Consider the following 26,339-nt stretch of genomic DNA (forward strand, 5'->3'; position numbering starts at 1 on the left):
ACCCAGCGATTGGGTTGTTTTGACCCAGCGGTTGGGTTGTTTTGAACCCAACCGCTGGGTCAAAACATCCCAATAGCTGGGTTTGTCCCTTTTTAACCCAGCATTTTTTAGAGTGCAAGTAAAAGACCGCTTCTTGAAACCAGAGAAGGTGAACATGCTGGTATTCTTGTGGGGGAAAAAAACATGCAAGCACTGTCACCGTTAGTTTTACTTTTCTTTTTGTTTTCATTTTTGAAAAACGTATCTTTGCTGTTTACCTGACATTACGCTATGGAGGCTTTCTTTTATTTATTTACGTATTTGATTCCTCAGTGTTTGCTAAACGTTCTGTAATTTATTAGTCAGTATATACTACAGCATGTGTGCCATGCCTCATCTTATTTGAAACAACCGCGGTTAGATCAAATAATCGCGATTAGACGGTTATTTAATTATCGCGACAGGCCTAGTCATGAGGTAAAAATACTTAATTACTGTCCAACGCTATAAACAGTAAAAAGCACACATAATATTATAAAAGCCTGTTTCTGCCTCAGAGTAAGAAATAAAACAGGTTATTCTGAGATAAAGTTTATGTCAGGGCTGTTTGAACTGAAAGAAACTTGCACTGACATATCTTAAAATATGTCAGTGTTATTGATTCGTCTCAAGATGCTCACCAGTAATGTGTTTTATAAGGTACGTTTATAAAAGATACTTAAATGTCCTATTTGAACTGTGGCCTAATCCTAAACCTAAGACCTGTCTGTGAAACCAGGCCATAAAGTCGCAGTTATAAGGAAATAAGTTGCATTTTCAGTTTTTCTGAATATGCGACTTAATAATTAGTGTATATTCACATTTATAATCACATTTAACATTTTTCTGCAAATTGTCGGGGCGAAATAGCCATTTCAGTAGGTTTGAAAGTGACACTTGTGTGTGCAATGCTTCACAAATAATGCACGCACTATAAACAAGCAACAGTGGGACTTTGTTGCCCACAAAAAATTTTGCTAATTTGATGCACCTTTAGAATGTACAATGTAATAAGCATCAAAGCAACATTAAAGCTGCTGTGTACAATTTCTGCGGCACTAATGGCATCCGATGGTATTGCATAGCCTATAATAACTGTGTATATGTTTTCCCTCTCTTCGATTATTTAAATAAATATTCATGAGAAACCCCTGAAGTGGTTTTCTGGAAAAGCACATCTATCCTCAGAATTATAAAATGCATCATGTTTCTAAAAATGGTAGTAGACTTAAATCAGTGAGTTTCGTTTTATTCAAGCTGTGACTTCACAAATAATAAATCCAAATTGTAATCTTTTCCTTTTTTCTCTACCTTGGGATAGAAATAATCCCTGCAGAGAACAGAGGAGAAGCTAATATCCTTGTTTCCTTGAAAGAGTGAGATATGGTGTACTCAAGGGAACTTATGAAGGAAAATACATAAGGTAAACATGTTTTTTTCCACTGTGGCCTGAATAAACCCCTCTTTTTGTGCAGAGATTTAATGCTTGAGCACTTATTTATTTAGTCTTTTGGCTTCTACTACCCCTTGACCCTTGCCCTTACGTCCTCTCTTCAAGGGTGATTAATTTCCACATGCATACAAAGGGTTGACTGATGTTATTAAAACACTATGTTGTGGAGTTGTATTCTGTGGTAACACTAGTAACCCTTGGTATCAAGTAAGTTCATTGTGCCATATCACATAATCACCCTTTAGAACTAGTGTAACTCAGGTTCCTTTTGAGATTTAGTTGTTTAGGTTTATCCTGACCTTGAATGAGATTGGTAGATTTAGATTATAGTGTCGTGCAGATGGGTTGTTTGGACAAGAATCCAGATCAGACAAGAAGTCATTGGTCTAACCCATACGCAAATGTAATATATGTACATATATTTAACATTTACATGTATGAAATATATTGTTATAGGAAGTAAAAAATTGGAAACATTTTCATAATTGGAACAATTTCATATATTAACATATATATCTAGCCTATACAAATATATATTTATATATTACTTATAATTATCATATTATATAATATATTATGTAATACTTTTTTGGACGTATAAGCCATGTACACTTATATCCAGTGGTGTAGTGGAGGGTATATGCAGGTATACGGCGTATACCCACTTCTTTATCAGTCGGCTTTGCGTATACCCACTTCTAAATCTCCTCTGATGCGCATCATTCATTAGTATCCTGCATTAGGCAAAATCATGACAGTCCACCACATGAATAGCTAATCCAATCGCATGTAAAAAAAAAAATGCAAATATTCCCTAAAAACACCCAGTAAAGACGGTGATGCGGTCAGGACAAAATATGTGGTAAAATAATAGTTAATTATTGATTACTAATTTGAATCAGTACATTACAATGAAAACAATAGCTTAAAAACCGGTAAACTCCTGTAAACTTTTCAGTCCAAGGATCCATCAAATGAATGCGTTCAAACAGTAAATTCAAAACAGCTCTAATACAGAGAAAACCCAACCGATTTCATCAGAGATTGTGAAGAGTCGAGTCCAGATGTCAGTAAATTATTATTTTCAGCCTGTATTTGGTTTAAAAGCACGAGTGTTATACTAGATGGTGACTGAAGGTGTTTTAGGTTATGTGCTGGTCTAGTTATTCTGAATGGATCGTATAGTAGCATGTACAGTAAGAGCAAGACAGCAGGTTTAGTGGTCTTTTGGCATCTCCCTGTGGTCCTATTTGATATCGCAGCTTGACTGGTGCTTATTTATATTAAAAAGGTGGTGGGGATGGGGGGATCAATTCTGGATAAATTGATAGTCACGACATTATTCTCATGCGAACAGAGCATGTAATGTACTAGAGGTTCTGACAAAATGTTAATTGCTGCAGTCTATTTTTTTTAATTTGAATTATTGCAAAATCTGCACCTCTTCTGTGGCAAATTTTACTCCGTGAAGTCAAGCAGCAGAAGTTAAGTGACAATATGCAAATACTACTGGCCCATTTTGGGGTGAACTAAATATACAAGACTAGTTTTATGCGTTTTACACTGTTTATAACACATGTCATGGGGCATAAATTAAGAGTATACCCACTTCTCCAGGCACCACTACAGCACTGCTTATATCCATTCTAAAACTCATCAATACATGTTGATATTATATAAATAAATATAAAACATAGACATGTATTACAAAAACATACACAAAAACACAGATTTTTGTATACCGTATATTGCTTTAATAATATTGCATATATAAATAAACTAAATATATAGTTCAGTCATGAAACTCTTTTGAGCAGCTGATTGGTTTACTTAAAGCCGATTGCTCATCCAGTCATTTGTTCGTTCCTATCTACGTAACCTATTATTCCTGACTTGTATCAAATCAGTTCATTTTAGTGTGCCATGGGATTTCGCTAACCCTGCACCTTCCCCAGCACCACCTGCCTAGATCTGCTCGGGGGTTCTCCCTATTTTCCTTGCAGCAGTCTGAATTCAAGTCACCCTTTCACATGCATTTCAGATGTATCCTTACTCCAGCAGCACCAGCAACGTAGCAGATCTAGTCCACCAAGACCAAGCCTATGCACATTCCATGCTTACTAATAAATGCTGGTAAAATTCATTCCAAGAGTTGTCATGATTGAAATATTGTTGACATATATGGTTGCCACCTATAATAGCATACAAAAATCATGGTGTAGATTTTATTAACATATGTACATATACAAATTGTACTATGTTATAAACTAACATCTTTATCTACCCAGAGAATATAAGTATGTGGAAAATATAAGTATTATATATAATGTCTTGGATAATAAGATACTGCAGTTATTTTAATTTTTTTCATTAATTCCGAACTTTGGTGAAGTGAAAAATATTGCAAACATAAAGTACACTTGTTCCAGCATATCCCTGGATGTTCAGTGTATAACATGCTACATGCTTTTCATTCACTGAAGTCATTGCAGTGGCAAATATAAGGAAAAGAAGGTACACACACTCAAGTTAATGCCACACTCCTTAAGCACAGATTTATACCCAATCATTGCTTGTGTGTTGTGATGGGGTTTGCCACAAGTGTGTCCCAGGCTTCCTAGTATTTCAGCAAATGGCCATCTGCATGTAAATGACCAGCTCTGAGACAGATCAGATCACCCAGCAGTCGCTTTGGTGAGAATATTGCCCAAGTGGAATGGAAACTTCATTTCAGGGCTAATATTAGCTTGGCTCTTTGGAAAATTCCTTCTGAAAGTTCACAAGCTGAGAAAAGGCAAAGAATTTGTTTGGTGTTTTGCTTGACAATATATATACAAAACAAGTTTTCATTTTTGTCTTTGTGATATGTATTCAGGAGAAACTTGAAAGGTTCACCCATGTCCTTTTACAGGATTTCAGTGTTTATTTAGTTGAAGTAAACACCAATTATCAGAAACAGGAGCTCATTCGATCCTTCTTCGAAAGTCTTTTTAGAAAGGACAAGGCTTATGACATGTTTGTCCACTCCAGATGAGATTTCTCACAGGGCTAATATTAGCTTGGCTCTTTGGAAAATTCCTTCTGAAAGTTCACAAGCTGAGAAAAGGCAAAGAATTTGTTTGGTGTTTTGCTTGACAATATATACAAAACAAGTTTTCATTTTTGTCTTTGTGATATGTATTCAGGAGAAACTTGAAAGGTTCACCCATGTCCTTTTACAGGATTTCAGTGTTTATTTAGTTGAAGTAAACACCAATTATCAGAAACAGGAGCTCATTCGATCCTTCTTCGAAAGTCTTTTTAGAAAGGACAAGGCTTATGACATGTTTGTCCACTCCAGATGAGATTTCTCACTAAGACTTGACTACTTTGTTCAAAGACACAATAGATAATGTTTTGAGACTGAACCCAGTTACACTAGAACTTTAGACCTACAATATCAAAGACAAAACACTTCAGTGTTTTGGGAAACAGGGTCAGACTTATGAACTTCGTAGAGAGAGCATGGCTTCATGCCAGAGACACTCTGAGACACTCTGGAGTGTTGATTGTACAGGTACAGAGTGTAATAAAATAAATAGCAAGTGTATGAAGGATAATTAGTTAAGATTTGGTGTAGAAGACACAGTAGGATTGTTGCTGTTGTCAAGCATTTTGATGCTAATACCATTATTAGGCTGCCATCAGCAGTTACACACTGTAGGATCTGTGTGCGTGGCCAAAAATGAAAAGTCTGTCATCATTCACTCCCCCTCGTGTCCTTCCAAACATGTTTGACTGACTTTCTTCTGTAGAACACAATAAAATACCTCAGCGTTTTGAAAGGAAATGGGGTCCAAATAGTAAAGTGAGTAATAGTCAAGTCAAGTCACCTTTATTTATATAGCGCTTTTAACAATACAGATTGTGTCAAAGCAACTCAAATGGCCAGAGTTTTGAGAGCGCAGCGGACGTAGAGGACTATAATGTAACAAGAGTTCGTTCAAATACTGAGGTGCTAAACCATTCAGGGCTTTATAAGTAATGAGCAAGATTTTAAAATCTATACGATGTTTAATAGGTAGCCAGTGCAGTGTTGACAGAACCGGGCTAATATGGTCATACTTCCTGGTTCTAGTAAGAACTCTAGCTGCTGCATTTTGGACCAGCTGGAGTTTGTTTATTAAGTGTTCTAGGTTATTATATGCAGAGTTTTTAGGTCCTATAATTAACACCTCTGTTTTTTCAGAATTTAGCAGTAAGAAATTACTCATCATCCAGATTTTTATATCGACCATGCATTCCGCAAGTGTTTCAAATTGGTATGTTTCGCCGGCTGCGAAGAAATATAGAGCTGAGTATCATCAGCATAACAGTGAAAGCTAACATTGTGTTTTCTGATGATATCTCCCAAGGGTAACATGTAAAGCGTGAAGAGTAACGGCCCTAGTACTGAGCCCTGAAGTACTCCATACTGCACTTGTGATCGATATGATACCTCTTCATTCACTGCTACGAATTGATGGCGGTCATATAAGTACGATTTGAACCATGCTAATGCACTTCCATTAATGCCAACAAAGTTTTCTAGTCTATGCAAGATAATGTTGTGGTCAATAGTGTCGAACGCAGCGCTAAGATCCAATAGCACTAATAGAGAGATACAACCACAATCAGATGATAAGAGCAGGTCATTTGTAACTCTAATGAGAGCAGTCTCAGTACTATAATACGGTCTAAATCCTGACTGGAAATCCTCACAGATACCATTTTTCTCTAAGAAGGAATATAATTGTGAGGATACTACCTTTTCTAGTATCTTGGACAGAAAAGGGAGATTCGAGATCGGTCTGTAATTAGCAAGTTCTTTGGGGTCAAGTTGTGGTTTTTTGATGAGAGGTGACCCCAAAGGGTTAATAACAGCCAGTTTGAAGGTTTTGGGGACATGACAATGATGAATTAATAATAGTCAGAATAGGATCTATGACTTCTGGAAGCACCTCTTTTAGGAGCTTAGATGGAATAGGGTCTAACATACATGTTGTTGGTTTAGATGATTTAACAATTTTATACAATTCTTCCTCTCCTATAGTAGATAATTATTGTTCCTCTTCCTCAGGCGATCTATAGCAAGCTATCTGATCGATATGATACTGTAGCTGACGGCTGCATGGTTACAATTTTATCTCTAATAGTATCGATCGTGTTAATAGTGTTAATTTCGTTAACAAAAACTATGACGAAAAATGTTCGTCAACAAGTTTTTTTCCCCTGACAAAAACGAGACGATAATAAGGTAATTAAACGATAACTGAGACTAAATGAACATGCAATATCATTGACGAAAAAAGACAAGACTAAAATGTAGTTAAAAGGACAAAAACTTTACCAAAACCCTTTTATTTTTGTTGAAAAAAGTGGAGCCAAAACATTTCAGACTGTTTGCGGTTGCCAGTAGGGCTGGGTATCGAGTTCAATACTTTTTAGGCACCGACCGAAATGCCTCGATACCATAGAGCAGGGGTGGCGAACTCCGGTCCTGGAGAGCCTCAGCCCTGCAGAGTACAGCTCCAACCCTAATTAAAACTCACCTGCCTGTAGCTTTCTGGTAACCTTTCAGACCTTGATTAGCTTGTTCAGGTGTGTTTGATTAGGGTTGAAGTAAAACTGTGCAGGGCTGCGGCTCTCCAGGACCGATGTTCGCCACCCCTGCCATAGAGTATCGAAAAACGTCTCGTTGTTTGCTACCAAATTTTGCTACCTAAGAGGTAAATCTCATCAGCGTCAGTGAGCCAATAAGCCTGCAGCACTAGCCGGTGTGTTCGACTAGAAGAGGTGCGGCGCAGATTGATCAGTGTTTGACATCCGCGAGAGCGATTCGAAAGCGCACAGAGCAGTCTGCTCTCTTTAGCTCTCGTGGTACTGTAATACACCGATCGGTCTGCACAGTCAGTCCGCGTCAAGTCGAACACACCTACTAATTTACACCGGTTACACTCAGAGATGTGGCGCACACGTGAGGCTGTAGTGCGAATGCGTCCCAGCCCCCTTAGATGTAAGGCTACATTTACACTGGTGCGTTTATGTTTTAAAATGAAAACGATCCTCGTCATACTGATGTTTCCACTGCCTTTCAAGCCGGCTTTCCACTATCTCCGACAGACAGACCGGCGACAGACCGGTTATTCAGTCATTCATTTCCAATGGAGAGTAGCACGGGAGCTGCGTGGAGTAAATCAGTGGAAAATAAATAGAAAGTTTGATTCTGTCTGAGCTATGCGTTTTAAAACGAACACTAACTAGTGTAAATGTAGCCTAACAGATGTGTAAACTGAAGACTATTTGAGCTTTATTAAAATTATTTGCACTGATTTTTTGTGTTGGTTACATTTTGTTCCTTTGTGCAGTGGCTCAGGCGATGAGTCTTTGAGTTTGTATAAACCTCAACAAGCTGAAAAATAAAACCAATGTTTTTTTGTTTTTTTAGATAATGTAATCTTGTTAAAATTGATTTCATAAAATTGGTATCGAAAAAAATATCGTTGAGGAACCGGTATCGAAGTCAAGGTATCGGTATCGATATCGAAAATTTTTGAGCGATACCCAGCCCTAGTTGCCAGATATCAAGACCTCAAATCCCCCAATCAGAGCTTTTGTGTTAAACAGATATGTACTCTTCCCAGCTTTTTGCTTTATGCAATCTGGCAACCATTCACACGCGCTCTCTCTGCGGAGGCACCGTGATCCGAAAACACCAACATATAGTACTGTACAGGTAAGCTGGAGTTCAGCGATCACCATTTGAGGTATTCTGCTTAAATGAAAGTGCCATTCAGCCAGTCTGTGTTCTGTCATGGACCTCGACTGTATTGTTCGTGATAGTGGTTTCGGATTGTAATGTTACTTACGCAACCTCTGTGCAGCAATAAGTATTTTTGCCGTTGTTTTAAAAGAGAAACATTAATGCAATTTGGAATTATTGGAACTACTATTAGGAATTTCTCTGTTATAATATTTGAGAGTAGGTTTTCATAATGTAGACAGGGCAGACATCTAACGAACGTTAGATGAGGTAAAATAAACCATTAATACGAGTCAATATTCTATTGAATTGTGCTTATCGGTGAAAGAGCAACTTCTGATGAAATGTAAAAATTTAGTAAAATAATATTTTTTTTTCATCATTTTAACCATTATACAGTAAGACAAAAATATGACAACAATGTGTAAGTTTCCACTGACTAAAACTAGACTAAAATGCTCAGATATTTAGTTGACTAAAACTAAAACAGGACAAGTTGAATAAATACGGAATAAACTAAAAGTTACATTTGACACAGGACTAAGACTAAGACTAAATTAAAAATAGCTGACAAAATTAACTGGAGGCACCGTGATCTAAAAACACCAACATATAGTACTGTACAGGTAAGCTGGAGTTCAGCGATCACCATTTGAGGTATTCTGCTTAAATGAAAGTGTCATTCAGCCAGTCTGTGCTCTGTCATGGACCTCGACTGTATTGTTCGTGATAGTGGTTTCGGATTGTAATGTTACTTACGCAACCTCTGTGCAGCAATAAGTATTTTTGCCGTTGTTTTAAAAGAGAAACATTAATGCAATTTGGAATTATTGGAACTACTATTAGGAATTTCTCTGTTATAATATTTGAGAGTAGGTTTTCATAATGTAGACATGGCAGACATCTAACTAACGTTAGATGAGGTAAAATAAACCATTAATACGAGTCAATATTCTATTGAATTGTGCTTATTGGTGAAAGAGCAACTTCTGATGAAATGTAAAAATAGCTGATTGGCATTTCACCATATTCTAATTTGTTGAGATAGTGAATTGGTGGGTTTTTGTTAAATGTGAGCCAAAATCCTCACAATTAAAAGAACCAAAGACTTAAACTACTTCAGTCTGTGTGCATTGAATTTATTTAATACACGAGTTTCACAATTTGAGTTGAATTACTGAAATAAATGAACTTTTCCACGACATTCTAATTTATTGAGATGCACCTGTATATGAAAATATGAAAATTGTCATATGAAGTAAAAACATTTATGAAACCTATTGGAAATTCCAACATTTTCATATATTTTATATACATGCATACAGATATGTATGTTTATGTATGTGTAATACATTTTTGGACATATATATGTCATGTACATGTATATCCATCCTAAAACCCACCAATACATGTTGATATTATATAAAGAAATATAAAAGATGGACGTGCATTTAAAAACAAATTACAAAAACGTTTTGTATATAAGTTGTTGCAAAGTTGCATATATAAATAAAATATATTTTGTTAACATATATGTTTGCCTCATACAATAACATATAAAAATCATCATACAAATTGTACTATGGGGATTTTGTATTGGTTATAAAACTTAAATCTTCATCCACCCAGAGAATGTGAAAATTATATATTGCCTTATAGTTAACATGTAAGGTAGGGGTGTCCAAACTCTGACCTGGAGGGCTGGTGTCCTGCAGAGTTTAGCTCCAACTTGCCTCAACACACCTGCCTGGAAGTTTTTAGTATGCCTAGTAAGACCCTGATTAGTTGGTTCAGGTGTGTTTAATTAGGGTTGGAGCTAAAGTCTGCAGGACACCCCTGATATAAGGCAATATTACACTTGATATAGGGCAATATCTGTTGTATATAAAATTTCCATATGGGCATTTTGACATAATTACAAAACACATTGTAAATATATGGGTAAATATTGTTTTGTACGTAAACGGCTTACATGATTTGCGTCTTAACCGACATCTAAACAACTCTATTACATCTTAGGTAAATCTCACCTGGCAATAGTCCAGCGGGTTAACAACGAAGGAGAAGGCGACCCATTCTATGAAGTGCTTGGCATTGTCACCCTGGAGGACGTCATTGAAGAAATCATCAAGTCTGAAATCCTGGATGAGACAGACTTATATAGTATGTGCCATGAAAGTTCTGTGTTTTCTTTATAAAGCAGTTTAAATCGTTCATTGTAAAATTAAGTACAACAGCAGCATGGATTTTGTCCTGTATCTAATGAAATATGAATAAGTTATACAATACTAGCTTGTTAAAATACCTCACAATGTCTCTTGTTATGGCATAGTTTCAACAGATAGTGAAATTTCAACAGATACTTTCAGCTTCCACTTTTAACTAGCTTAACATTACAAAATCTTTTTTAGGTGTCATTGTAAATGTACATGTGCAGATATACGAGACAAGACATTTTACACAGCATTGAACTTTCTTCCCATCATCCCACTTTTCCGACAGCCGATAACAAAACAAAAAAGAAAATCACCCATCGAGAGAGGAAGCAGGATTTCTCGGCTTTCAAGCACATGGACAATGAAATGAAGGTTAAAATATCACCTCAGCTTCTACTGGCTACTCTGCGTTTCCTAGCAACAGGCAAGTGTACTGCATTGCTGCTTGATTTACCCCAGTGTGTCCTGTGACTGTAGTATGGATAGGCTGCTCACAACAGAGGAGGAGCTTGGCCACTGGTTTTTTTTTCTGTTTTTTTTTTTGCATTCTAAGGTTTTGCGCTTTAGAGAGGGGCAGCTTGTTTGGGTTAGAGTATAAAAGAATGCCTTTCAGCAAAGGGCTAAGAGAAAGAATTAAAAACATCTTTGACACAGGCAAAAGAGCTTTATCACTTTTTTGTTTCATAATGTGTGTTTCTCTAAGAAAGAAAAAATATTTGGTGTAGAAGCCACAGTAAGATTGTTGTTAAGGTTTTCTGTTGTCAAAGGTTACGTTGCTGTACTGCTTTGACGGATATTTTTTAAAGCCAGGCTGTCAATCATATTAGATAAATAACATACACTACAGTTCAAAAGTTTGGGGTAAAAATTGAAATTTTTATGTTTTAAGAAGTCTCTTCTGCTCGCCAAGGCTGCATCAGACTTAACAAGCGGGTTATCAATGTTGAAAACAGTTTTGCTGCTTAATATTTTTGTGGAACTTTTTTTTTTAATGCATCTTTACTAAATAAAAGTATTACTTTTTAAAAGATATCTTACTGACCTCAAACTTTTGAATGCTAGTGTAAATGAAATAAACAAATATCATTTTACATACAAACAGTAAAAATATATCAACCAATACCTAAGCAACATTCTTTGTCAATCTTAGCAGTTCTTCAACGTGTTCAATGTTTTTTAGTTTTTATAGTTATTATATTTCATAGTGTATGTGTCTCCTTAAAAACGTATTTTTATTTTTCAAATCAAATTCTCAATTTTTATTAAAAGTAAATAAAAGTATTCACCTGCAGCAGACCAGTTTTGGATTTTCTGTAAGCCAGTATACACATCAGCCATTTACACTACATTTCAACGTTATTTTTTCAGTATTTTTTTTCCCACGGAATTATTACTTTTATTCAGCAAGGATGCATTAAATTGACAGTAAAGCCATTTATAATGTGACAGCAGATTTCTATTTCAAATAAATGCTGTCTTTACAAATTTTGTCGTCAAAGAATCCTAAAAATGATTTCCACAAAACATGAAGCAGCACAACTGTTTTCAACATTGATGATAATGTTTTACTGTATTTTTTTATCAAATAAATGCAACCTTGCAGAGCATAAGTGAAAACCTATAAATGGTAATGTACGTTATTTTTTTTGTATAATTGCTGATTCTTGCAGAACTGTTTAAGCAGTTGGCACAACCTCCTACAAGTAATTTCCCTTTGCTTTATTGTTGCTCAAGCTGTTGTTAAAAGGTCCCAAGGGTGGTTGTGTATAATGTATATAAAAAGTGCATGCCAAACATATTCTGACTGGTATTCCCCTTTAAACCTAATGCCAGGATTTGGAGAGAAATTTCCCGTTGTGGCTTAAGCTAATCATTGATTTACAAATACAATACTATTAGCGTTTCCTGGTCAAGGAAGGACCAGCTGCCAGTTTACACAGATACTGTAAACAGAACAATGTTACAATGAGTTATTTAGCAACCGATAACCATCATAATGGACAAATATTAAATATTTGAAAATGAAATGTTCAGAGAAACTTGCACACAATTGAAACCGTTAACTGGAATAATAATTTTAAAAAGAATTTGCTTTTGTATGTTTTAGAAGACGGTCAAAGAAGATTCACAAGGCAATATTTTTACAGATGGATAAGCAGTTATCGCAGTTATTGTAAACAAACTGTATTTGTCCAAAAAATGTTAGAACGTCATTAACACAAGGTTTTCTAATATATACCGTGTTATATTTTGAAACCTGAAAATGCGGTATTACCTTTACCCATGGTTTAGAATGGCCCTGAGTTAACAATTTCAAGTGCAAAAAAACCCCACAGGAACAGGAAGATGATGATCATGCCGTGTCTTCTTTTGCTTTACAGAAGTAGAAGCATTTAGTCCAAGCCAGATGTCTGAAAAGATCCTTCTCCGTCTCCTCAAGCACCCCAACGTCATCCAGGAGCTCAAATATAATGAGAAGAATAAGAAGGCCATCGAACATTACCTCTTCCACCGCAACAAGCCCGTGGACTATTTCATCCTCATTCTGCAGGTCAGCTTGGCTGTTTGGTCCAGGGTCGCAGAAGCCATAGAGAGAAGGGATTGAGCTTATTAGCCTAGAACAAGCTGGGATTTTCGCAAGTATTTAACACGCCCAGTATGAAAAGTTTCAACTAATGTACCTATGTAAAAGAAGAATATTGTAGTGAGTATTGTGAAAGACAACCTTGCTTCAAAAAGAAAAACTGAAACTAAAAATCTCCATCAGTATTAACATTATATATTTGAAGTGGCTTAAAAAACAGTTCCTAGCTATATTGAACACCTGGTTTTCAATGTGATCTGTTCTCTAAGGGGAAGGTGGAGGTGGAGGCAGGGAAGGAGGGAATGAAGTTTGAAGCTGGGGCTTTCTCCTCGTATGGGATGATGGCTCTCACCGCTACTCCAGGTAAGCACAACTAAATCCAAATGTCTTCCATTTTATTGACTGAATCCCAATTTGAATACTTATACTAAGAACGAAAAGTATATGCTCAGTGCGCTGGTAATAAAACATTTCATACTTTATATAACCCAAAGGTTCAAGTGGTTTTATGGTGGTTTTAAAGGAATAGTTCACCCAAAAATACAAATTTAATCATCCTCAGGCCATCCAAGATGTAAAAGAGTTTGTTTCTTCATGGGACCAAATTTGGAGAAATTTAGCATTACATCACTTGCTCACAAATGGATCCTCTGCAGTGAATGGGTGCCGTCAGAATGAGAGTCCAAAAGCTGATAAAAAACATCCCAATAATCCTCAAGTAATCCACATGACTCCAGTCCATCAATTGTGCCAGTCCAACATGTCTTGTAAAGTGAAAAGCTGCAAGTTTGAAACAAATCCATCAAGACATTTTTAACTTCAAATCCTTGTTTCCGGTAAAAGTCCTATATCCATAATATTGCTTTATCCAGTGAAAAAGTCTTGTTTTAATCTGGAGAGAAATATGCACAGATCAAGCACTGTTTGCAAGCCGAAAAGTCCAAAACAGTTCTAAACAAATATGTTGGTGGATTTTGATGTGAGAGGACAACAGAGGTTGGACTTTTTCACTGGAGGAAGCAATATTATGGACTCGTATTTTGGTCAGGAGTAATGGTTTTGAAGTTAAAACCCCTTTGATTAAGGCACAGCTTTTAGCATCACAAGATATTAATTGATGGACTGGAGTCATGTGGATTACTGTGATGTTTTTATCACCCATTTGGATTCTCATTCTGACGGCACCCATTCACCACAGAGGATCCACTGGTGAGCAACAAACTTATCTACATCTTGGATGGGTGAGTACATTTTCAGCAAATTTAAATTTTTGGGTGAACTGTTCCTTTAAGAAATAATACTGCAATCCAAAATTGCCTTGATACCACATCATACACCCACATACCCTGCGATAGTGCAGAAGGTTGTGGGCTGTATTAGTCCAAAAAGTATGCGGGGATACATACTTTGTAGATCCACAGGAAGCGGAGCCTCATTCTAGCAGTTTATCTCAGAGGGTCTCTTTCCAGGGGTCAAATGGCAAGAGAATTTGTGTATGTCATTGGTCTTGTGTTGTTTTTAAAAGTACCGATACTGTAATCTTTAAGAGCAGGCACAATTATGTTAAGTAGTACATTGGTGGCAGAGGAAATCTGTGAAATAATCAAGATTCTGCTATAATCTTATTTCACAGTACACATATTTGTGCAGCTATCAGTTTGCAGGATTGCTTTATGTTTTTACATATGAGAGCAATGCAGCAATACAGAGTGGGATATGTCTTATTTTAAAATGCTTTTTAAAAAATGTGACATGACGAGATGGATGGATGGAATTGTTATTGCTATAAGTCATAATAAACAAGTATTTTGCCAACTATTATAGTTTAGTAGGCATACTCCATATAGTCAAGCAACTTAGCAACCCGCAACATACTTCCACTGATATGCAGCATTTGTATATCAAATGTGACCCATCTTGTGCATTTCATAATGTTAGCTTTACTGTTTTGAGTCATTTTGTAAGCAGATGTTTATGGACTGATGCCAGCCTTATAATTCATTTGATATGAATAATAACATAACAAATGAAATGGAGCAACTTTCATTTTTGAAGCATTTAAAAACACTTCATTATATCCAGATTAAATTTAATTATTGTCACACACACACAAAAAAACTATACTTATATATTGCCAACATATGTTGTCATGATATAAAATTATTCATGTGGTCCTGTGTCGTGTGAATTAGTGCTAGTATAAATCATAGTTATTTCACTATTATATTCTTCTACTTCATATTTTATTGATCCAACTGAACATAAAAGTCCATGTCTTTGGGTAAAGCATCCACCAGCTCAACAAATTATGTTGAACAGTTTTAGATCAATCAGAAATGTATAGGAGTTGAATATTCTGCCAAATGTTAAAAGCATGTGCTACTAGTTTAGGGGAATACCACAGAACATAGGTGACCTCTGGTGGTGACAACATGGGCCTACAGTAATACTAAAAGTGCGTTGTTATGGGGAAAACAGCAGCAGCATTTTTTTTCCCAGATTAAAATAAGTGATATTTAGTGATTTTTCTCCTCTCCTTGATCGTTCAGTTCCACCTTTCAGTCTCCTTGTAGTTTTGTTTCCAACTTTCTTGTGATGCTTTTTTCTTCCTCCTACTCTTTATTCTTCTCTGCAGTTCCTCTCTCCCTGTCTCGTACCTTTGTGGTCTGTAGAGTTGAGTCTGTTGCTGGATCTCCAGGTATAGTTAAACCAACATGCTTGTCAAGTCATATTATCCTTGTACGGCTCAACATGCATGTCCCAAATTCAGTTTTGATGCTTTTTGCCTAGTTAAAGCAATGTCAGAATCATTTTTGACTAATCAAACAATGGAAAAGTCAGACATCTGTCTGTGACTCATTGTAAATCATGCCGTTTGTTACAGTAAAGCCACAGAATCCCTCCCACACATTTCAACTTCACAGGCCTCCTAGAGTAAAGGGCGACAGCAGGGCCATACGCACACACACATACACACACACCTCTGCATAGTCACCCACACACACATGCACACACATACTGTTCCCTGTTCTCACATACCTCATGCTGACTGCCAGCATGTAGGGTTCAGAGTTGGGCCCCTTCAGGCCAGCATTGGAGCCTTGAACTTAAGACGCAGTGGCTCCCTCACTCCACTCACACATCTAAACACGGATTACATACATTCCAACCAAATTGTGGAATTAACACACCCCTGCTGTTGAACCCTTTGTGTGTATACATGTGTATGTGTGTTTATGTGTTAGAGCAAGAAAGAAAGAGTAGATGTATGTGCTGGAGTGCGAAAGTGTGCATATTTCAGTGTCTGTTAGCTGGTGTTAGTGTTAGGGTGGGCGAGTAAGGATAATGTTTGTGTGTGTGCTCTTTCCCCGCTCTTTATGAAGTGGAAAACATAAGCTGTGTTTAATTAAAAACAAGCCAGTCTTCGCTTTGAAAGCTCTTAGGCTTTTTATCATACTCTTGCCAGCGGCAACACTTTACATACATGAAACACCCCTTCATAACTAGCGAAGCTATTATTGACTTCTAAAAGGCTGTTAAAAGCTATTATAAAATAATAATATACCATGTGTCTCTATAAAGTTAGATTTGAGTGTTTAGTTACTAAATGATTTGGAGTACTGAAAAATCCATAAACATCTACAAATATGCACTACTGTTCAAATATGTTGGGTCAGTAAGATTTTTTTAAAGGGGTCATATGACGTTGCTAAAAAATAACATTATTTTGTGTATTTGGTGTAATGAAATGTGTTTATGCGGTTTAAGGTTCAAAAAACACATTATTTTCCACATACTGTACATTATTGTTTCTCCTCTATGCCCCGCCTTTCTGAAACGTGTAGATTTTTACAAAGCTCATCAGTCTAAAAAGTGAGGTGCACGCTGATTGGCCAGCTATCAAGTGCGTTGTGATTGGCCGAATTCCTCAAGCATGTGACTGAAATGTTACACCCCTCACATACTGTTGATGCCGTGTCCCGGCCGGAGTGATGAGACAAAAACATTAAAACTCATTATAATCAAGGCATTTGTTGCATCCAGTGGGGACATAATTACTGATTATAATGACTTATCCTGTCTTTTTACGCGTTGCATCGCGCTGCGTAAACATAAAACCATGTCTGCATTTGTGATCGGAGAAATTACAAACTACAAACGCTACTCTACACTACTCAAAACTCGCGTTTGAATCATCAGTGGTAAATCCTTTAAATATGAAAACGTACTTATAATAATAATTAATAACTAATAATTAATATTCATGAGCAAGGCTGATAAGTTTTACAGTGTGCCTCCTCCCTTTTGAGATAATTTCTGCATCCCTGATTGTATCTGTTTGTTTTTCCATGATTAATACAATACTGATGCTTTCCTTTTTCCTGTGCAGAAAACAAATCGCCCCCTCGGTCATTTGGACTGAACCATTCTGACTCGTTAAATCGCAGCGAGCGTATTGAAGCCATCACACCGTCACTGGGCAGCAGTAACCACCAGCTCAATGCCTTCCTGCAGATATATGTGCCGGACTATTCTGTCAGAGCTGTGTCAGACGTACAGTATATTAAGGTAAACATAATTGCACAAACACACAAGCTCACTTGCAAGTTTCTGTACATTTTCTTGTCATTACAACCAATATACCCAAAACAAAATCAGTGTAATTCTTCAGAAACCATTTTTGGAGACCATTGTGGCACCCATTGCGGGGCTCTGTGTTCAAACTGTGGCCTAATGGCTGTAGCTCAATGACAGCAAACCAGTGGCTGTGGCTTGATGGCAAATGTGGATTTGAGTGTTGGCTCTGGGACAGACGTGGACTTGGGCACTGGGTAGGGTCTGTGGCAGATGGAGACGTGGTCATGGACATTGGTTCTGATGTGGCTATGGAATGAGCTCTCTTAGAAAGAAACGTTCCAAGAGGGTTTTCATAGCGATTCCATAAAATAATCATTTTAGGCTCCCCAAAGAACCTTTCACTGAACAAAAAAATAAATAAATCTCAGTATAGAGAACATTTTAATAATCTGAAGAACCCTTTCCCTCTATAGAACCTTTTGTGCAATGGGAAATTTCCATGGATGTTAAAAGATCTTCACGGAAACGTAGTCCCTTACACCTCATATAAAGATGCACTTTGGTTTATTGGATCACAATTAGATAAGGGAAACACATTCCCAAAAAATGTGTTAGATGTAAAATGTATGTGTCTAAAAATGATAGAAATATCAGTTGTCAGTCTATATCTCCCAATAATATTATACTAAGGCAAGACGATATTTAAATGCTTGGTTGGATCAGAAACATGGCAAACTCGGTCATGGTAAAGTGGCTTTATAGAGGCAGGATTAACAAGGTCATTTATAATTTCAGTCTGATATACAGTAAACACTTTATGTGGTTATGAAGCAGTAAAAAACCATACTGGGCATGTTTCTTTTTAAGGGTAAGAGAGAAGAATGGACGATGAACGGATCGATTTAAAATTCCAAAATAAAAGACAACAGAAACAATGGAAACAAATTTCTCATTTTCAGGTTCTCCGAAGTGGAAGTTGTCATATTTGGGTAAACTTCTGTAGTAAACTATCTACTACTATCTAACTACTAATATCATTTTCCCAGTTGTCCCAATAGCATTGACTACATTGATCAGAAGAGAGAAAGATGTCAAATTTGCTGCCGTTGTATTAGAAATGTTTGTTTTTATTTTAATGAAAATATAAAATACTTTGCTAGAATTACAATGGTAATATCTGTGGAAATGTGGCCATACATGAGATAAAAGTTCTACTAAACAATGAAAAATTGTTACAACCGGTTTATTCGCCTTGTTTTGATTATTTCGTTTCATCTTAACCCATTTGGTTTTTCGTTACCTCTTATTGACAGGTAACGCGCCAGCAGTATCAGAACGCCGTCATGGCATCATGCATGGACAAGACGCCACAGTCCTCAGAGAGCGAGTACACCAAAATCGAAATGACTTTGACAGAGCTCCATGACGGAGTGGCCGATGAAACCACCACTCTGTTCAACCAGACACAGAACTGCGTGGCCCACAACAAGACGAACCACACAGGCCACAGCGAAGGAGCCATCTAGCCCTCAGTGGGGTGGTGGAGCGAAGCGGATAGCAGAACCCTGGCGCTGCTCACCACCCCAAACCACTGTAACCTGAGTGCACTACTACCACGGCCTGAGCTTGGGTTGACCCAAGGCAACAGGCGGTCCAGTCCCATTAATTCGGATAAACCACAGCGTTTATGTCCCCCAGACCAAAGAGTTTGGAGGATGGACATTTCTGTGCTCTGACGAGCCCCTCCAGCTATACTCGAACTGCCCCGTGATGTTCACAAACACAAAAGAAACACTCCAGACAGATGCTGTAATAGGATAAATCAAAGACTGTTCCAAATACTGCTTTGAAGGAAACCGTGAACCGAGAGCATTCTACTCACATATTTATTTATTTTGTATGCGTTTGTACATACGTGCATGTCTGAGGATATAATTGTCGGCACATTGCAAACACCTGTCTGTAAATTGTGTATGTGTGTGCCTCTATGAGTGTCACTGATATCATGCACATGCTATATATAAATAGTTACAAATACATCATTGTATATGTATCGGTGAGGGTCTTTTACATGTATATTTCAGAAATGATTATTTTTATTGTTCTAAATCTGGTATATCCCACAGTACCTTTTACACCTTTTTAAAAAATTAATCATTATATTGCCTTTAAAACAAATCATATTAATTTTTAACAAGTGCAATGAAATGCATTTTATTTAAAAGATGATTTATCATGATTATTGTATTGTAAATTATAGTTCTATTTGTATGCATTTATTGTATCGTATTTGTATATTTGTTCTTAGACATTTTGGATTCAATTCAAAGGATGAACAGGTCCTGTTTGTCTGCTTTAAAATGTTAATTCTATCAAAGGCACAATAACTTTACATTTAAAGCTGAAGGCGGTCTTAATTCAATTAAACCATAGAGCTGTCAGGACTTTATGCAAGGGAGAATCGATATGCATTTGTGTGATTCCTAACTGAATCCAGGCAGTAACAAAATGAGTCTTCACCACATCATTAAAACAACTAATACATTAAATTGTTTTACCCATCATACAGCTGTAAGAAAGGTGCCATAGTGTTTAAATGGCTGTACTTGTGTGTATTACCTTTTATGTATATAATGTTGACTTTATTTATATGAACGCTGGAAACTCCTGCTATGCATACAGCTGTATTTAGAAGTATACACTTTTTTTTTCTTATTTTTTTTTGTAAATCGTTCACTCAAAATGACAATTTGCTGAAAATGTACTCACCCTCAGGCCATCCAAGATGTAGATGAGTTTGTTTCTTCATGGAAACATATTTGAAAAAATGTACCAGTGGATTCTCTGCAGTGAATGGGTGCCGTCAGAATGAGAGTCCAAACAGCTGATAAAAGCATCACAATAATCCACAAGTAATCCACACGACTCCAGACCATCAGTCAACGTCTTGTGAAATGAAAAGCTGCATGTTTGTAAAAAAACGAACCATTGCTTCTGGCCAAAATACAAGTCCTCTATCCATATATTGCTTTCTCCAGTGAAAAAGTGGTCTTGTCCGAATCAGGAGAGAAATATGCACAGATCAAGCGCAGTTTACATGCAAAAACAGTTCTAAACATATATGTGGGTGGATTTTTATGTGATAGTTGTGACAGCAATATTATGGATTAAGGACTATTATTTTGGCCAGAAAAAAAAAATTATGTATGGATTTGTTTTTTACAAACACAGTGTTTTTCACTACACAAGATGTTGATTGATGGAACTGAAGTCATGTGGATTACTTGTAGATTATTGTGATGTTTTTATCAGCTGTTTGGACTCTCATTCTGATGGCACCCATTCACTGCAGAGGATCCATTGACGTAATGCTAAATTCCTCCAAATCTGTTCAGATGAATAAATTAACTCATCTACATCTTGGATGGCCTGAGGGTGAGAACATTTTCAGCAAATTTTCATTTTTTTGGTTTACTATTCATTTAATGATGAACCACTTATATTTTCTCCCTTGCCATACTTTTTTATTTTTTTGGTTTGTTCTTGTTTTCTCAGAGACCCAAACCGCCTATCATCAAACATCATACAACTTATTCCTATAACCATTCCTATATGTTGTTATAGGTGGCAGCTGCATGACCCTCTTTCTACAATGTTGGACTTTGTGGTAAATCTGATTCAGGCAGCTTTTAAGACTTTGCCCTAGATGTTTTCATTATTTGAACCACAATGGATAACCATCAGTAAAGCATTACTTGCATTGTTTATACATGGGTCACTACCACAGACAGCCACTGCTTGGCACTATGGTCTAACAATTTAGCCAAACTAAACCTTGACAAGGTTGTAATCTTCAAACTGATGTGCTCTTTATACCAAAGATTTTACTTAAGAAGTGAGATCAGAGATTGTTGGGATTTATTTAGTAAATGAAAGCCAACATTGATTATTTTTTCCTAGACAGACGATCTTGTGGGGTTAAATACAGGTTCTGGCTTTTTTTTTTTTTTCAAATTTTCTTTGTTAATGAATTGTAGCTACTTTGTAACTAAAATGTAAACCCTAGGGAGGAAAACGGTTCTAGAAAGTGCTATTAAACATTCATTCAGTTTCACTGTGGTACTGTGTTCTTTCATAAAAATAAAAAAATAAAATGTAAAAGAAATCCTAGCTGCAAACTGTGTTCTAACAACAGATGGACAACAGGATATTTTGGGCGTTACCTCACACTGGTAATTCTGTTCATTATTTGATCTGCATATTAAACATTATATTCTGACTGACTGTACATCACAGCATTTTTGCTTTGTAAAGACAGATGATCTGTCAGGACTGGTTAAGATTGGGTAAGGCTCATGTTGCTCAAGAAACTGGGGATCACTTTTGTTTGAATCGTTTACACCATGCATGCTCCAACATATTTAATGTGTAATATGCAGTATACATATGTGGAGTGGTATTTTAGACACATGACATTGTCACTGTGGAAATCAGAAATATAATCTAAATGGCCAGCGAATTGTCCTTTTGCTCATTGTGGTATAGGCTAGTTAGGATGCCATGTTCCAAGGTGTTCTTCATTATTCTAAACAGAAAACTTGCTATGGCATATAAATGTAGTTAAATGCTAGTTAGAAGTAAACAAGACAGGAGACCAATAGTGAATTTATTATGGAAAATTATTTTTATTTTTACATTGCAATGCAAATTCCTATATGTATAAGTTTAGAACTCTAGAAATCAAAAGCTATCATAATTCAGGGAACAAAAATTAATTTGAGACATGAAATCACTTGCCCTAAACAAACAAACAAAACGAAACAAAAAAAACTGGATTAATAAATGCCATGTCTCTTTTTGCTCGATCTCCTCTACAGATCCTTTTGCTAAACTGAGAGCTAGTAGTCACAAAAAACTAGTCTGTACGAAACATGAAAAAAAAAAATCAGAAATTAAAAGGGTACGAAACAGAAAGGAACAAATACTCAGTATATTAGTAAGTTACTGGCACATTTAACACGCAACTACACTATAAACTATGCCAAAATGTAATATGAAAACATTGGTTCAAACAGAGATGTATGCAATGCTACCTATGACTATATGGATGAGCCCTTCACCCATTAAAGGAAAATTGGACGAATACTGTTTAAACTCAATGCATTTTCTATTATATTATTTTTTAAATATAAATCTAAGTCAGTGTCCCTTGCATAGACATCTAAAAAGGACAACTGTCAACACCAGTGCAAATTAGCCTAGGACTAGTTTTCATCAGTGTCCAGGGAACCGGCTGGATTATGTATATACACACCCCCACAACACTGAGTTTGTATAAAAAGCTAATGAAAACAGAGGAAAGAGGGATGCTGGATCTTTTTTTTTAATCAGGACCTAAAAAAAAAAAACACTTTCTCTATACTGTGTACAAGGACAAGTATATTTTGAAAGAGCTGCCCCGTTTTAGGATGTCCAGTTGTTTTTAAACTATAAACCAAAACTGACACATAAAATATGCATTGTACATTTAAAAATGTCTCTTTTACTGCTTCCTTGGAAACAGACTTTTGAAAACCCTTTTTGGGCCTCACCAAAAACCTTTAGACTTTAAACAAACTTGGTCTTCCCTTAAAAAAAAAAAACGATTACCAAAAAAAAATAAAAAATGACATTCTCATAAAATAAAAATAATACATTTATATGCATACGAGTGATACATGTTACACTATAGATTGGGTAGCTTCATTCAATCAGATCCTACATACTATCTCTGATTAATGCATATAAAAGTCACACTAACCATCCTAATCTACCCGTTTCATGCACTTGGAACTCTTCCCACAGCTAAAACCGCTTCCTCTCTAAACCGTGAACCACCATTATACTCAAGAACAACGTTTATTTCTTTAAAAACTCCACATACTTGCTGTGGGGACACCTAAAAGTGTCTAATGGGACCCTTGAAGCTAAATCAAACACAATTTCTCTATACCGTTTTGGTCCACATGACAGTAAACCATCAACAGAGTTCAAAACATTATCCAGGACTACATTCATTTCCATAGAAACAGTCACCAAAGCAACAGCACATTCTCAACCTATCAGCTTCACAATGTCCAGCGGTTTACTTTTTTGTACTTTTTCTCTCAATGACTTTACTTTTACTGATGTGTAATAACAAGCTGCGCAGGTCATAAAACACAGTTTTATAAATATTTTTTTGCATAACAAGGTCACTTACTGTACGTATATTTGAATAGTTTGCATCTGTCTTATGTGAGGCAGATATTAATGGCACGTAATGTTTGACACAAAACTAGACCGTTCTGTTTAGCTTATATAAGAGTATAAAAATACAGTATGTCATTGTTCAATGTGACATCGCTTCCAAAATTAGAGCAGTGTGTCTGTGTGTGTTCGGACTCATTTTGCGCCATGATATATGAGGCATCTGTTTGCTACTCTGTAGCATTAGTGCTAGCCAAAATCTCTGCATTAAAAAAAAAGATGAAAACCAAGATGTTAACAACAAACCTCTAAAAAAAAGCAGCTGCATGCTGTTGCCAAGTAACTGGATTCTTGTGTTGGCTGCACTTCCTTATGCACGTCACAATGAACCGTGCTTCGGTTTTCTGTGCTTCATTCAGATTCTCAACACACGCAGGACTTCAACACAAACACCCTGCCAACACACACAGCTTTAACACACACAGAGAGAGGTTTTTTTTTTTTTTTTTAAAGGAACAGTTATTGGATACAGTTTTTGCAGGAGGTAGTAACCAAGCTGGATGGACTGGCTATTCGAAAGTTATGTCTAAACTGTTAAAAACTATAAACAATAGTAAAAAATGACTATAACACACCTAAAAATAAGATGTGCATCTGTAAGGATTCAATCACAGACTTTAACACTCGTCCTAACTGGCTTTGATTTTTCGGAGTCTTTCCCAGCATGCTGGCTGTATGATGCATGCAAACTCATAAGTTTTACCATCAGTTCACAGTAGAGTGCGTATCCCTTCCACTGTGTTTCCACTGGATGTTTATCACATGACATTATGTGCTTTCATAGTGACTGATAAACAATTCCAGATCGCAAAGTTTTTTTAAACAAACTTATGTATTAGTTCTCTTTAACGGAGGAAACTGTCAGTTAGGGTGAACTGAAGTCTGGTACTGTGAACATCAGCTTTTTGAGCTTGGTTTGGCAATTATAGTCTACTTCATACAATCACTCTTCCTTTTCTACCTCACACGATATCCTCATCACTCTATCATCATCATCCTACAGATCTTTACCCTAGAATAGGTCAAAAACATTTATTCTTCCTCCTCTTCGTCATCATCTTCGTCGTGGCAGTGTGTGATTTCTTGCGGCGGGTGAGCGAACAGGTGGGGCGGTTTGATTTCGCTGATGGAGCGTGTGAGCTGGTTTCTTTTGCAGTCGATGTCCTTGCCGTCTACACAGTGGCGGTTGCGTGTGGCCAGAGGAGACTCAGTCTCTATGTCTACATGAGTGTGCTCCACTGTGGACTCGTGAGGCATCTGGGAAAGAGAGAAGAGGAGACATAAACATGATGCTGCTAAAAGGAATATTATTTTGTGTATTTGGTGTAATGAAATGTGTTTATGCGGTTCAAAAAACACATTATTTTCCACACACTGTACATTATTGTTTCTCCTCTATGCCCCTCCTTTCTGAAACGTGTCGATTTTTACAAAGCTCATCGGTCTGAAAAGTGAGGTGTGCTGTGATTGGCCAGCTATCCAGTGCGTTGTGATTGGCCGAATACCTCAAGCGTGTGACATAAATGTTACGCCCCTACCATATTGTGCTGGCATGTCCCGGCCGGAACGATGAGACAAAAACATTAAAACCCATTATAAACGAGGCATATAAACGTTGCGTTGCATCGTGCTGCGTAAACATAAAACCATGTCTGCATTTGTGATCGGTTTGATTTCGCTGATGGAGCGTGTGAGCTGGTTTCTTTTGCAGTCGATGTCCTTGCAGTCCACACAGTGACGGTTGCGTGTGGCCAGAGGAGACTCAGTCTCTATGTCTACATGAGTGTGCTCCACTGTGGACTCGTGAGGCATCTGGGAAAGAGAGAAGAGGAGACATAAACAGTTAAAAATGTGTATAACAGGTACGTTAAAGGGGTCATATGATGTTGCTAAAAGGAATATTATTTTGTGTATTTGGTGTAATGAAATGTGTTTATGCGGTTCAAAAAACACATTATTTTCCATACGCTGTACATTATTGTTTCTCCTCTATGCCCCTCCTTTCTGAAACGTGTCGATTTTTACAAAGCTCATCGGTCTGAAAAGTGAGGTGTGCTGTGATTGGCCAGCTATCCAGTGCGTTGTGATTAGCCGAATACCTCAAGCGTGTGACATAAATGTTACGCCCCTACCATATTGTGCTGGCATGTCCCGGCCGGAACGATGAGACAAAAACATTAAAACCCATTATAAACGAGGCATATAAACGTTGCGTTGCATCGTGCTGCGTAAACATAAAACCATGTCTGCATTTGTGATCGGAGAAATTACAAACAAGTGCTACTCTACACGGCTTAAAACTTGTGTTTGAATCGTCAGTGGCAAATCCTTTAAATATGAAAACGTACTTACAGTCTGTGAGTCAGAACAGCCGGCATTGTAGTCTACTCTACCAGGATCAGGAAACAGTCCTCCATAAAA

General features: G+C 36.9%; 2 protein-coding genes across 3 annotated transcripts in view; one reads left to right on the top strand and one right to left on the bottom strand.

Moving 5' to 3' along the window:
* The window catches only part of LOC107568787 (metal transporter CNNM2-like), a 48,185-nt gene extending 28,421 nt beyond the window's left edge, over positions 1-19,764 (top strand). The window contains exons 2-8 of one of the 2 annotated variants that reach the window (XM_016254768.1): positions 10,272-10,415; positions 10,755-10,892; positions 12,850-13,019; positions 13,322-13,415; positions 15,688-15,750; positions 17,443-17,621; positions 18,944-19,764. In XM_016254768.1, coding sequence (XP_016110254.1) covers positions 10,272-10,415; positions 10,755-10,892; positions 12,850-13,019; positions 13,322-13,415; positions 15,688-15,750; positions 17,443-17,621; positions 18,944-19,156 — 1,001 coding nt within the window. In that variant the 3' untranslated portion in view covers positions 19,157-19,764. The remainder of the gene's footprint in view (positions 1-10,271; positions 10,416-10,754; positions 10,893-12,849; positions 13,020-13,321; positions 13,416-15,687; positions 15,751-17,442; positions 17,622-18,943) is intronic. The other variant, XM_016254767.1, reaches the window with a different exon arrangement.
* Positions 19,765-23,006: 3,242 nt separating this feature from the next.
* The window catches only part of LOC107568788 (cytosolic purine 5'-nucleotidase-like), a 28,886-nt gene continuing 25,553 nt past the window's right edge, over positions 23,007-26,339 (bottom strand). The window contains exons 18-19 of the mRNA XM_016254769.1: positions 25,617-25,730; positions 23,007-25,061 (exon numbers count right to left, since the gene is read on the bottom strand). Coding sequence (XP_016110255.1) covers positions 24,951-25,061; positions 25,617-25,730 — 225 coding nt within the window. The 3' untranslated portion in view covers positions 23,007-24,950. The remainder of the gene's footprint in view (positions 25,062-25,616; positions 25,731-26,339) is intronic.

The sequence above is a fragment of the Sinocyclocheilus grahami genome, unplaced genomic scaffold (assembly GCF_001515645.1).
Source record: "Sinocyclocheilus grahami isolate Dianchi unplaced genomic scaffold, SAMN03320097.WGS_v1.1 scaffold1280.1, whole genome shotgun sequence".
Lineage (NCBI taxonomy): Eukaryota > Metazoa > Chordata > Actinopteri > Cypriniformes > Cyprinidae > Sinocyclocheilus > Sinocyclocheilus grahami.